Raw genomic sequence first — 14,033 nt, forward strand, 5'->3', positions numbered from 1 at the left:
ACAAGGCGGCGCGGCCAAGGGGGGGCGCCCCCCTATGGTGTGGCTCCACCAGGACTCCCCCGAGGCTGCCCTTCCGCCTATAAAAAGCCTCCGTCGCGAAAACCCTAAAGGAATAAGCCACGGGACGAGAAAAGTTACGCAGCCGCCACCATCGCGACGCCAAGATTCGGGGGACAAAATTCTCTGTTCCGGCACGCCGCCGGGACGGGGAAGTGCCCCCGGAAGGCATCTCCATCGACACCACCGCCATCTTCATCGCCGCTGCTGTCTCCCATGATGAGGAGGGAGTAGTTCTCCCTCGAGGCTAAGGGCTGTACCGGTAGCTATGTGGTTCATCTCTCTCTCCCATGTGATCTTTATGTGATCATGAGCTTTGTGATCTAGTTGAATATCATCTATGTGCTACTCTAGTGATGTTATTAAAGTATTATATTCCTCCTTCATGATGTAAAGGTGACGGTGTGTGCATCATGTAGTTCTTGGCGTAGGTTATGATTGTAATCTCTTGTAGATTATGAAGTTAACTATTACTATGATAGTATTGATGCGATCTATTCCCCCTTTCATAGCCTGACGTGACAGTGTGCATGCTATGTTAGTACTCGGTATAATTGCAATGGTCTATTATGCACTCTAAGGTTAATTAAATATGAACACCGAATGTTGTGGCGCTTGTTAACTCCGGCTTGAGGGAGCTCTTGTAGCCCTACACAATGAATGGTGTTTGTCATCCAACAAGAGAGTGTAGAGAAAGTAGTATTTGTTTATTCAGTTATGTGATCAATGTTGAGAGTGTCCACTAGTGAAAGTATGATCCCTAGGCCTTGTTTCCAAGCACTGAAACTCCGTTTATTTACTGTTCTGTTGCATGTTAACTCGCTGCCATATTTATTTCAGATTGCTATTACCACTCATATTCATCCATATCACTTGCATCTCACTATCTCTTCGCCGAACTAGTGCACCTATACATCTGACAAGTGTATTAGGTGTGTTGGGGACACAAGAGACTTCTTGTATCGTAATTGCAGGGTTGCTTGAGAGGGATATATCTGACCTCTACCTCCCTGAGTTCGATAAACCTTGGGTGATTCACTTAAGGGAAGCTTGCTGCTGTTCTACAAACCTCTGCTCTTGGAGGCCCAACACTGTCTACAGGAATAGAAGCGTGCGTAGAGATCACCAAACAGGATGCAGTTGCCAAGGTAGGCCTGTCTTCGTATCAGAAATGCACGGTAATGATTAGGATGCTAGCATATGGTGTTGCCGGTGATTACGTAGATGAGTACGTCCAGATGAGCGAGTCCAGCTGCTTGGAATCAATGTACAGGTTCTGCAGAGCAGTGATCGATGTGTTTGGTGAATAATATTTGCGCCAACCTACTGCAGAGTGCACATCCCATCTGTTGTCAATCAACGCTTCCAGGTGTTTCCTGGGATGTTTGGCAGCATAGACTGCATGCACTGGCAGTGAAAGACTGCCATTTTGGTTGGTTGGGGGCCGTACAATGGCCATTCTGAGGGGTGCACAATGATTCTTGAAGCCGTTGCTTCACATGACACATGGATTTGGCACTCATTCTTCGGAATGGCCGGGTCGCACAATGACATCAATGTGCTGCAACGCTCTCCGGTGTTTGATGCGCACGGTCAGTCCCCTAATGTGGATTTTGAGATCAATGACCACCACTACAACAAGGGATACTACTTTGCTGATGGTATATATTCACCTTGGGCTACACTCGTGAAGACAATCAGTAGTCCCAATTCAGAGCAGGAGGCAAAGTTTGCCAAAGAGCAAGAGGCGGCCCGGAAAGATGTCGAGCGGGCGTTTGGCATCCTCCAAGCTCGTTGGGCTATCGTCAGACACCCTGCTAGAGCATGGAGTGTGCAAACTCTGTGGGAGGTGATGACCGCTTGTGTAATCATGCATAACATGATTGTTGAGGTAGAGCGGGACGATTCACTGTTTGATAATGATTGGGAAAGCCAGGGAGAGTTGGTTGCTCCTCAAGGTGGTCTGGCTTCATTCCAGGATATCCTCCATGTGCATCACGAAATTCGAGATCAAACGGTTCACAACCAGCTGCATGCTGATTTGGTTGAGCACATATGAACGGATGTTGGCAACAATGTTGCAAACAACAACAACGACGAAGAAAACAATGCCTAGGTCATTTGTAACATTTTACATTTTTTTGAATAAGTACTTTGTCATTTAATAGGTGGACAACAATTTTATGTAATAAATCTTGATCATTTAAACTTATTTATATATTTTTATTAATTTTATATGCCTTATATTGAATTTAAAGGCCAAATGCCAAATTCTATGAGCGTGACCCATATCTGACCGCGTTGGGTGCAGCGCGTGATCCAAAATGCCGGACGGACACCGACCACTATCCGCGCGTCCACGCGCCTACCCAAACGGACGCAAACGGACGTGCGGGCGTCCATTTAGGTCGCAGCGTTGGAGATGGCATAAGTCTTTGTTTAGGTCCATGCTGGACCCACCTAGCTGGGCCTGGGCCCGTTCAGGCCCATTATAGGCTTAGAGAAGTTCCAATAAAAGCCTCTCCCACCGTCTCCGCCTTGGCGCCCTCCCCATTTCCTTCCCAAGCAAGCCTTCCCCCATCTCCCTTCTCTCTCTCGCTCGCCGCGAGTTGGACCGATGGCGGCGACGGCGGCGCAGCAGAAGACGGCGGCGGCGGAGCAGGAGGAGGTGGAGCACGGGCCCTTCCCCATCGAGCACCTCCAGGTACTACCGCCTGCCCCACCCCATCGAAACCCTAGCCGAATCTCCCCCCGTCCGCTACTTCTCCCCCAGATGTCGTCCTCACGGTCGAGACCTATTGGGGTTCCCTGTCCGCGCGGAGGACGATTGGTCCGGGTTCGTCTCGATTCGAGGTCGCTGCTAGGTTCTTGGGGTGCAGGGTTCTTGGATTCTTGTGGGGGAAGAGCCGCAGATTCTTGATTCGGTTCTTGCCCCCCCCCCCCCCCCCCCCAAATGTCGCGCATTTCTTTAGTTTCCGGTCCTCTCGTGGGCGAATTGAAATCGTTTCCGTTCCAAGTTTTGGCGCCGCGATTAGGATTTGAAGTTGTTTCTGCAGATTCTTGGTCACACGAGCCCAGGTTATTGATTCGTTCCTGAGGTTTTTCTCCCTAAATACCGCAAGTAAGAACGTTTCTTCGGGTTTCCTGCCCGCGTGGAGGTTGCCTCGGCTTAGGGTTGCTGCTAGGTTCTTGGGCTGCAGAGCTAGAATCTTGGGGGAAGAGCCGCTGGTTCATGATTCGGTTCTTGCCGCCCCCAAATTGCGACAATGCAGCGCATCTCTTGACTTTCCAGTACTCCCGTGGGCGAATTGAAATGGTTTCTGTTCCGAGTTTTGGTGCCACGATTAGGGTTTAGGTGGTTCTACATATTCTTTGTCACAGAACCCAGGTTCTTGATTCGATTTTCTCCCTAAATGGCTTCAGGTAAAAACATTTCTTGGAATCTCCGCTGCTCTTACTGTTCAGATGACATGGTGCTTGGCCTGCGTTATATGTCTATTGCGGTTGTTTTACGTATTCTGGGCCCCAGAACGCTAAGTTCTTGATTCGTTCCAGTTTAGGCGGAGGATTCTTGCTTTGATCCTTTTGGGGGCATTTGTTCTTACAGATGCGGCTTCTGTTCATAGTTTCAATACACGTCAACCTCTACGTAGAGGCTGTTGTCTCGATTTTGCATCATGATTACCATCTCCAGTGGATTATTGGGTTCTTGCATCTAAAAATGGCTTGGAAAATGTACCCACAAGTCACCATCCGCTGTCTTCTATGCAAATTGCTCTTAGTACGGGTTGTTGCAAATCACTATGTTATTGCACACGTGAATGTACCAAAGACTAAAATATTTCATATGCGCTTGACTTGTCATATTCCTATATGAGCAGTAGTTCGAAATGAATACCTTGTTATCTGAATATGAATATTGTATCTCGTTAACTGGAAAAATGTAGTAACCATTCACCAAACGGAATGCATGGTTTAATACTCCCTCCATCCGGAAATGCATGATTTAGTGTGTAGTTACTTGAGAATCTAGACAAATCTGCAACGAGTATTTCCGGAGGGAGGAAGCACTATTATTTCCTCAAGAAGCTGTACTAGTAATAGCTTTTTGTGATGTTCTGTTTTGTCAAAGTACCTAAGTACCTTAATTGAAAAATGTAGGAACAAGTCAGCATCTGCTATTCTGCTGTCTTCCTTGCAAAATTACCCTTAGCAGGAGTTGTTGCAAATTATTACTCCTGCACATGTGAATGTACCAAAGACTAAAATATTTCACATGCCCCTGGCGTGTCATCCTCCTATATGAGCAGTATGTCGAAATGAGTACCTCGACCTTGTTATCTGAACGTTGTATCTTGTTAACCGAAAAGTGTAGCAAATGTTGACCAAACGGTATGCATTCTTAATATTATAATTTCTTCAAGAAGCTATAGTAGGAACAGCTTTTTTGTGATATTCTATTTGTCAAAGGGGCTTATGAGGATGAGCCAAGGCTGTTATAACTTATAAGATGGTTTAGGTATGCTTTTGATTTTCTCCCTAAATGGCTTCATGTAAAAACATTTCTTGGAATTTCCGCCGCGCTTGCTGTTGAGATGACAGGGTGCTTTGACTGTGTTCCATGTCTATTGCGGTTGTTTTGCGTATTCTGGGTCACAGAACGCTAAGTTCTTGATTCGTTCCGGTTGAGGAGGAGTATTCTTGCTTTGGTCCTTTTGGGGGCATTTGTTCTTACAGATGCGGGTTCTGTTCATAGTTTCAATACACGTCAACCTCTAATCGATTGTGCATCATGATTTCGATCTCCAGTGGATTATTGGGTTCTTGCATCTAAAAAACGCTTGGAAAATGTACCAACAAGTCACCATCCGCTGTCTTCTATGCAAATTTATCTTAGCACGGGTTGTTCCAAATCACTATGTTATTGCACACGTGAATGTACCAAAGACTAAAATATTTCATATGTGCTTGACTTGTCATATACTCATATTCCTATATGAGCAGTAGTTTGAAATGAATACCTTGTTATCTGAATATTGTATCTTGTTCCAAACGGAATACATGGTTTATAATACTATAATTTCCTCAAAAGCTGTACTAGGAATAGCTTTTTGTGATGTAGTGTTTAACAAAGCTTTTTTCCTGGAATAACAAACTGTACTATTTCATATGTGCTTGACTTGTCATTCACAGGCGCATATGAAACATTCAAGGCATCTGGAATAGCTATTCCAGATTCCTATATGAGCAGTAATGAAATAGTAATTTCCTCAAATTATGAGCAGTAGTTTGAGCAGTAGTTTGAACAGTACTATTTCATATGTGCTTGAAACTGTACTATTTCATATGTGCTTGAATAGTAATTTCCTCAAATTATGAGCAGTAGTTTGAACAGTCATTCACAGCTATTCCAGATTCCTATATGAGCAGTAATTTCCTCAAATTATGTTACTGCACATGTGAATGTACCAAAGACTAAAATATTTCATATGCGCCTGGCTTGTCATTCTCCTATATCAGCACTATGTCGAAATGAGTACCTTGACCAAATGGTATATGCATTGCTTAATAATAATATTAGAAGTTTTTCAAGAAGCTGTAGTAGGAATAGCTTTTTTATGATATTCTGTTTGTCAATGTGGCTTATGAGGATGAGCCAAGGCTGTTATAACTTGTAAGATGGTTTAGGTGCTTTTGATCCTCACATCTTCATTGTTATCTAATAAGCTTTTAGCTGTGACTAGTACCCTTTTCTTGTCAGCAAATGTTTTCATTAACACTGTCCTTTTGCTGTCAAGGCATCTGGAATAGCTGCATTAGATGTCAAAAAGCTCAAAGATGCTGGTCTCCACACAGTGGAGTCTGTGGCTTACACTCCAAGGAAAGATCTTTTGCAAATCAAAGGAATCAGTGAGGCCAAAGTTGACAAGATAATTGAAGCAGGCAAGTAATCATGAAGCCGAAGTTGTATTTTGCATGGAATCTCTGTTGTGTACAATAACATCCTTACTGTCTACAATTTTTTTGCAGCATCGAAGCTTGTTCCACTGGGATTTACAAGTGCCAGCCAACTACATGCACAGAGGCTAGAGATCATTCAAGTTACAACTGGATCAAGAGAGCTTGATAAGATATTGGAGGGTAATGTGTTGTCAGCTTTCACGCCTTTCCCCTTTTCCGCCGAATTTTTTTTAGTGACTTGTGATCATTCAGTATTTGTTCTGACTTACCTTCAACAGGGGGAATAGAAACAGGATCTATCACAGAGTTATATGGTGAGTTCCGCTCAGGAAAGACTCAGTTGTGCCACACCCTATGTGTTACATGTCAGGTGAGATTTTATTTACGACATTTTTTGCATTGCCACCTGAATCTTGTTGTTAATCTCATGATATGTTAATGTGATATATTTCAGCTTCCATTGGACCAAGGTGGTGGTGAAGGAAAGGCTCTGTACATTGATGCAGAGGGGACATTCAGACCACAGAGGCTCCTCCAGATAGCAGACAGGTCTCACCTTGGTTGCAGCGATTACTTTGTGCTAACATGAAATTGATTACTAAACAAGTGAATACTGTATTTTAGGTTTGGATTAAATGGTGCTGATGTATTAGAGAATGTGGCTTATGCAAGAGCTTATAATACCGATCATCAGTCCAGACTTTTGCTGGAGGCAGCTTCCATGATGATAGAGACCAGGCAAGTTCATTTCTTTCCTTCTGGGTGTATCTATGAAACTAAAGTCTGATTTTTTTGTAGATCACCAATATTAACTTATTGGTATCATTATTCTTTTAATAAGTCTAAGGGGTTGTATATTGCTGGCATAATTTAGCCCCTTGGTTGATACTTCCATTCTATATAAAAGGTTTTTATGAGACTAAAATATGCATGTAACCTTTGCAATGTAGTACTTCGAGTCTATATAAAAGTGTCACTTCAGATGAAAGAATGCGTGCAATCATGTAGATGTAATGTTAACATCGGGCCATTGTGAGTTATCTCATATGCATAGGTTGAAAAGATCCTAATTTCCCTGGGTTAAAATCAATACACACTCTGTTATGAAGGTAATAATGTTTGATGTGACTAAATTTGATCAAGGAGTACGGACAACAAGCTAAAATTTCTATTGTCACCTTCTATGTTTTTCAAATGTTACTTGTATTTAGTTCTGCTTACACATCATGTTTATTTGCTGCATATTCTTCAGACAAATAGCCTGTCTATTGTATACTGAATTTGAATGTATGTTTATTTTTCAGACTAATAGCAAGTAGCAACTGATTTCTAATTTTTAAAATCTACATGTGCAGATTTGCTCTCATGATTGTAGACAGTGCCACAGCTCTGTACAGAACTGATTTCTCAGGTAGAGGGGAGCTATCAGCAAGGCAAATGCATATGGCTAAGTTTCTGAGGAGCCTTCAGAAGTTAGCAGACGAGGTCAGGAAGTTATTCTCTTAATTGTCAACATATCCTGAATTTTGAAGTCTTTGATTATGTCTCAGGATTCATTAAGGTGGTGTTTACACTTATCAACAGCCTATCTTGATAAAGGAGCATGTTCTTTATATTTACATCAGTTGATTAAACAACCCATGTGAATGTGTTTTGGTGTGCTGAAGCTTGATTAATTGCTTGCTGCTGCAGTTTGGAGTTGCTGTGGTTATCACCAATCAAGTAGTGGCACAAGTGGATGGGTCTGCGATGTTTGCTGGGCCACAGGTCAAGCCTATCGGCGGGAACATCATGGCACATGCTTCCACAACAAGGTTCCTTTCGGAGTTAAATAGTCTGATAATTCTATTGCAACTTTGTGCCCTGTAGTAGCTAATGAGCTTTCTTTTTACTGACATGTCAATACTTTGTGGTATCAGGCTTGCTCTTCGCAAGGGAAGAGGAGAGGAGCGAATCTGTAAAGTAATAAGCTCCCCTTGCCTGGCTGAAGCCGAAGCAAGGTTTCAGTTGTCTTCGGAAGGCGTCGGGGATGTGAAGGACTGATATGGTATCTCATTTTCAGATCCGTTGCTGGGCGTGCTGATTGCCTGGTCACCATCCTATTTGCTCCTCCTTTTTTGTTTCCATAGATTGGAGGATGCACACATCTGTGAGGTTGTAGAGTGTGGCTGTTGTATAGAAGAGGGCTGTTTCTCGCGTTTGCATGTATGTAATGTAACGCATGCTACAAATATTGAATCAATTCTATAGTTGATTTGCGTTTGTACCCGGTTTGTCTTGCAATGTTTGAGATACCATCACAAGGCACGACATGCATTTGAATGAATGAAACCTATAGGACAATGAACAATGGATTACGTGAAAACTACGGCCAGAGCAGAAAGACCAGATCAATTTGAGTTCAGATTGAACCAAATGACGACGAGTTGTTGCGTATCACGACTGGGGTCTGCACCAGCGGATTCCAATCAAACATATCATGTCTAACACGAGCAAGATTACTCGTATTTATTTGATGGATTTGAGTTGAGTTGCTTTACAAGATCTCTTTGAATCTGTCGCCGAGTTGAGTTGCTTTCCAAGATCTCTTTCAATCTGTCGCCTCGCGTGGCGGCGATAATCCCGTCCGGTGCTCATATCATGCCACCGGCCAAGAAACGAGCGAGGCGGCACCGCCGTCCATGGTCCGAACTTCCGGACGACCTGCTCAGCGTCATCCTGGACCGGCTCACTCCGGCCTTCGGCGACCGCGTCCGCTTCCGCGGCGTGTGCCAGGCATGGCGCGCCGCCGAGCTTGCTCATCCGCGTCCACCCATGCCATGGCTCGTCGCCCCAGGGCACTGCGTCAGCCTGCACGACGCCGCCATCCACCGCGTCAGGCTGCCCGAAGATGCCGCTGCTGCCGTCTGCCGAGGCTCGTTCGGAGACTGGCTCGCCCTCGTGCCGCCCACAGGCCGCCCCTTCCTACTCAACGCTTTTACCATGGAGCGGATCACGCTGCCGGCGCGGAAGAAAAAGCCGATGGTTAAGTTCGCGCTGTCGTCGGCGCCGGACTCGAAGAGCTGCACAGTTGCTGCCATCCTTTACAATGACGACGACGACGGCAACTATGGAATGGCAAGCAAGATCATCGTCTGCCGTGTAGGTATAGGAGGGGGCTCCTGGCGGACCATCACCAGGACGTTCGAGCTCCACGACATCATCTTCTTCGAGGGGAAACTCCATGCGGTGGACGCAAACGCCCGCGTCCACGTCTTCCAAGATGGCGACCTCCAACGCAATAAGCCGTGCTGGCCACCCAAGTATGACAATGAACCGCAGCGCTTGTACTTTGACGACGCCAAGCTGCACCTGGTTGTCCTCCAAGGGAGGCTGCGCGTGATCGGCAGGGCCTTCGGGAGAAACCGCGTGCCCGGCTGCACACACTTCACCTCCAATGTCGGGGTGTTCGCTCTCGGCGGCAAGACGCTGGAGCCGGTCAAGGACTTTGGCGGGCACGCGGTCTTCGTCGGCGACGCATGCTGTGACGCTTTCCCCGTCGACGCATCCTCCTCCTCAGGTAGCGGCAAGATCAGAGAGAACCAGATTTGCTTCGTCGACGACGAGAAGAACGTGTCGTCGCTGGCAGCCTACGGCTGCCGGCCGCTTTTCCGGCAGCTGCAATCCTACGACGTGCAAAAGGACTGCATCCGTACATACGAGCCACCAAAACCATCATATGGGACATGGCGGTGCGTGACGGCACAACGCTTCCCGCACAAGAGCGCCATGGAACTGCCGCCGCGCGAGGCGGATTCGTGGGAGGAGCGGCAGCTGCAGGACGTGGCCAGCTGCCTGGGAGCAATCAGACGGCCCTCCTACGCAACCCACAAGAGCCGCAAACCAGGCAGGTCAGGCGTGACCGTGCGGATCTCCATCCCTAAAAGTAAAACAAAATCAGTATTCAAATACAACCACTGGAGTTTCACGCAGCGCCGGCCATCGGCCAGGGAGGCGAGACAGGCGGCGGCGCACGAGGCCGTCACGTTCCTCCGGAGCCGGTTCCGCAGCGTCTTGGACGACAGCCCGTGGAGCTCCATCCCTTACTATCATAGCTACGTTGATGAGGAGGAGGAAGAAGAAGAGGCCCACTCAGACTCAGTCTCCGACTCAGAGTCAGACTCAGACTTATTTGACTACAAACATTGGTACGGCTGGTAATTATCCAGCTGCATTTTTGGATGGGCTAAACGCTCATACAGAACCGGTATCAGACTATCAGGAGAGGGAGAGGGGAAAAAAAGGCATCCCAAGGCGGCTAGGGTTTCTGCCCCCTCCGCCAGAGCAGCCGCATTCCCCGCCTTCGATTACCTTTCAGACCTTGGAGGTGTGGTGGACTCTGCTCTTTTGTAGGCAGCTCGTTTCTTATTTTATACTCCCCCTGTTCCTTTTTATAGTGCCTATAGATTTTTGGCATTTGTTTCACAATATAAGGTTTTAGCTTAGATTTTTTCAATTACCCCCTCCCCATTCAGCACCCAAATCGTTCAGCTCCCAAATGTGTTATGGTAAGTTAGGAAGACATGGATTTCCCAAATTTTACATTGATCTCAAATCGTTCAGCTAGGGGTCTTGTGTAAAAAATACTCTTGCGCTAATTTCCGTGCCAAAAAACTATAGGCACTATAGAATGGAACAGAGGGAGTATAATTTTTTCTTTATTTACTTTGGGATATATGCTGAGTCAGCGGTATAGAACATGGGTACATGTGCGCAATATAGAACATGTGTGTACATACGTGTGTACGCCCGATTACGGATGCATATACAAAAACTCACGCAAGTACCTAAAAGGTACCAACCTTAAGAAATGCATCTCAACATGGCAAGAAACTCGTAAAAGAGGGATCTGAGACCGTTTTCAAGTTCGACCTCACCCATGTCTGTCGACTTCAATCACAACCCTATCTGACTCATAAACCCTTCCCTCTATAGATGACACACCAACAACAACAAATAATTTAAACATCGACCTTGGCCCCTATCCAGGGTTCCCGAGGCGCATGCAGCGTGCCTGAGCCCCGACGACACCAATGCTTGTATGCCTTTGATTCAATGGTCCTCTCTACACTATCCTCGCTCTGGAGGGCACGTGAAGTTGTGTGTCCGACAAATTTTCCGATTTTGTGTTTCTTGGTGGGGTTTCAGGCCAGGCTCTGCGTTTGTCATCTTTGACGAACGTTGCTACTCTGATGCGCTGATCTTTTGGGACCTTAGCACGATGATTTTCCGTCTGTCTACACCACAACGTCTACTACCAAAAGTTTTGGCTAGCTCCGGTGATGGAGGGACAAGGATGACGACGCGCCTTTGGCTCATGCCGGTGTGTTAGGTGGTATGAAGACCTATTTGTAGTTTTTATTATTCTTCAGATCTTTTGTATTTTTGTTGATGATTATTAATACATCAGTGGATGTTTTCACAAAAAAAAAAACTGCATTTTTTTGTTTGCTCTACAACATGCGCTTGATTGGAGAGATCGAGCATCTCGTGATTGTAGATCCAACATATTCCTTACCAGAAAAGCTTCAAATTGTTGCCACCATGGTTTTGTAGAATTACAGTGTTCTCGTCAAATGTATAGAAATCTTCTTGCGATTCAGGGATTTGCTCGGCCATCTGGATTGTCCACTTCACCGGTCATGTCACTGCTCGAGAAATCGTGCGGTTTTGAGTCATCTTATCCTTGTTTGATGGGAAGTAGCAGAGGTTGGGCCAAATAGCTAGGGGTACAAATGGGGTACAAAAGAGGTTTGGGTCACTATTGTGTGTGCGTGTGCGTGTGTGGGGGGAGGGGGGAGGGGGGATGGACCAAATATAGGTTATTTTAGTCAAAATTTATTAAATATGAAGTGATTTTGGGCTAAAATATTTTGGGATGGGGGGGGAGGGGACATCCCCTGACTTGCACATAGCTCCGCCACTGAGCGGAAGGCATAGCCATACATCTCTAAAGAGCTCTAAGCTCGCAATGTTTAAGGGCTTGTGGTTGCTCCTACCGTTATTATTTTAGTCCCTAATTGTCAGCATTGTGTTTCTATTCTTTCCATCGCGTGCGTGGTATATTCATGGCAGTTTTGTGCATATACCGGTGCTAAAAGCAACGTCGGTTGGGTTCAGGATCATCAGTTTGACTGTTCTTGTTAACCCCATCTTCATCAGGCGCATATCTGTGAATCAACATTATTGAGCATATCGGTGAATCAGCACATCCCCTGGTCATTTTCCAATGTTGCAAGCATGTATGTTGGATAAGTTTTTTTTTTATGTTACAGGCAGTGACACACCTTACCAACATTTTTTCCACAACCATGTGACTTGTTGCATACACTGTTTTTTTTTGCTACATTGGTGTGATCCAAATGTTACACAACTTTTGCTACACTTCGCTAGTTGTTACATATTCATAGGAGAATATTGCTAAACGATGTTACATACGTTGTTGTTTTTTGCTGCAAGATCTATCATTATTGTTTTTCAAAGTAAAAAAATGTTGTAACCATGAATGTATTCATGTCTAGTCTCACGTGCATGTAGACAAAGAGTGGCGACAACCATTGGAGTATGGTTGGTCAAGCATGAGAATGTCCCACTCACGTGAGCTAGCATATACTACCTCCATTTCAAACCCTAAGGCTTATATTATTTTTAGGAAGTCAAACTATGTTAAGTTTGACTAAGTTTTTACAAAAAATCATTAACATGCAAAATAAAAAATCAACATCATTAGATAGATAATGAAATATATTTCATATGGTTTGTATAAAATATCATATTTGTTGATAGATTTTTCTAATTTTTTTATCCAACTTTATTTAATTTGACTTTTCAGGAAAAATACATGCCTTAAACTTTGGAACGGAGGTTGTATTGCATAGCATTGGAAAGTGAGGTGCATGGTTGGTCAAGCATGAGACTAGCCCATCGACATGAGAAAACATCGTTTATAGAATTGAAATGTAAGATGGCCGACACAACTTTAAATATCAACATCTGGTACATGGGAATTGTTGTCTCCACTCGAGGAATAGTTTCGAGCCAGATCCACTAATAGAAGTCTGGTGTTACAAGTTAAAAAGGAACTGTAGTGTATTTATGCCCTCACGTTGTCCACTTGTTAGGTGTGTAGCGGAAATTCAATTCGGCTCCCGGGTGCGTATGCTCCCTATACAAAAAAATTATATTTCGAGTTGTCGAAAATTTTTGACGAAAAATTCTACATGTACATCTTCATAATATATGTGCATTTGTCAAGTTTCACGAAAAAACAATATTTTTTATGGTCTATGTAAAAAAGAGAAAAATTATCTTGTAAAAAACATTATTTTTAGGACTGAGTTTTCTCTTTTTTACACACGTTACATGACAAATCCATTGTTTATGAAACAACTTTGTGAGCGTGTAGCACGTGAAGATGTACGTGCAAATTTTTCATTTCAATTTTTTTGAAATTCCAAATATGTGTAAGATGAAATTCAAAATAGAGGGAGCATATGCTCCCATGTTCCAAAACACCACATCTCATGAACTATGTGGCTATACGAACCTTTTCCCTCACCCCCAATGCTGCGAATAGCATTCAGGCAATCGGAAGCCACCCTGATCCGTTGCATCAGAAGTTTAGCCACCATCGCCAAGCCCTCTCTGCACGCCATAGCCTTGATACATGTAAAATGCATACATTAACTTTCTAATTTATTGTACTAAAATCCTTATTACATTGTTACTTTATTATATTTATTGGAATTAACCTATTAATAGTTGTAAAAGTGCACAGGTTCTCTGCACGCAGATTGAAAGATGCCACCTGAATTATGTTAATGTGATATATTTCTGCTTCCATTGGACCAAGGTGGTGGTGAAGGAAAGGCTCTGTACATTGACGCAGAGGGGACATTCAGACCACAGAGGCTCCTCCAGATAGCAGACATGTCTCACCTTGGTTGCAGCGATTACTTTGTGCTAACATGAAATTG

General features: G+C 44.5%; 1 protein-coding gene across 1 annotated transcript; it reads left to right on the forward strand.

The window, feature by feature from the left end:
- Positions 1-2,594: 2,594 nt before the first annotated feature.
- On the forward strand, positions 2,595-8,284 carry LOC127295313 (DNA repair protein RAD51 homolog A). The gene is made up of 9 exons (XM_051325245.2): positions 2,595-2,761; positions 5,856-6,000; positions 6,088-6,198; positions 6,297-6,388; positions 6,473-6,567; positions 6,643-6,756; positions 7,374-7,503; positions 7,711-7,832; positions 7,938-8,284. The coding sequence occupies exons 1-9, from the start codon at positions 2,675-2,677 to the stop codon at positions 8,059-8,061; spliced, it is 1,020 nt and encodes a 339-aa protein (XP_051181205.1). The 5' UTR covers positions 2,595-2,674; the 3' UTR covers positions 8,062-8,284.
- Positions 8,285-14,033: the final 5,749 nt, after the last annotated feature.

The sequence above is a fragment of the Lolium perenne genome, chromosome 4, assembly GCF_019359855.2.
Source record: "Lolium perenne isolate Kyuss_39 chromosome 4, Kyuss_2.0, whole genome shotgun sequence".
In the NCBI taxonomy this organism is placed as follows: Eukaryota; Viridiplantae; Streptophyta; class Magnoliopsida; order Poales; family Poaceae; genus Lolium; species Lolium perenne.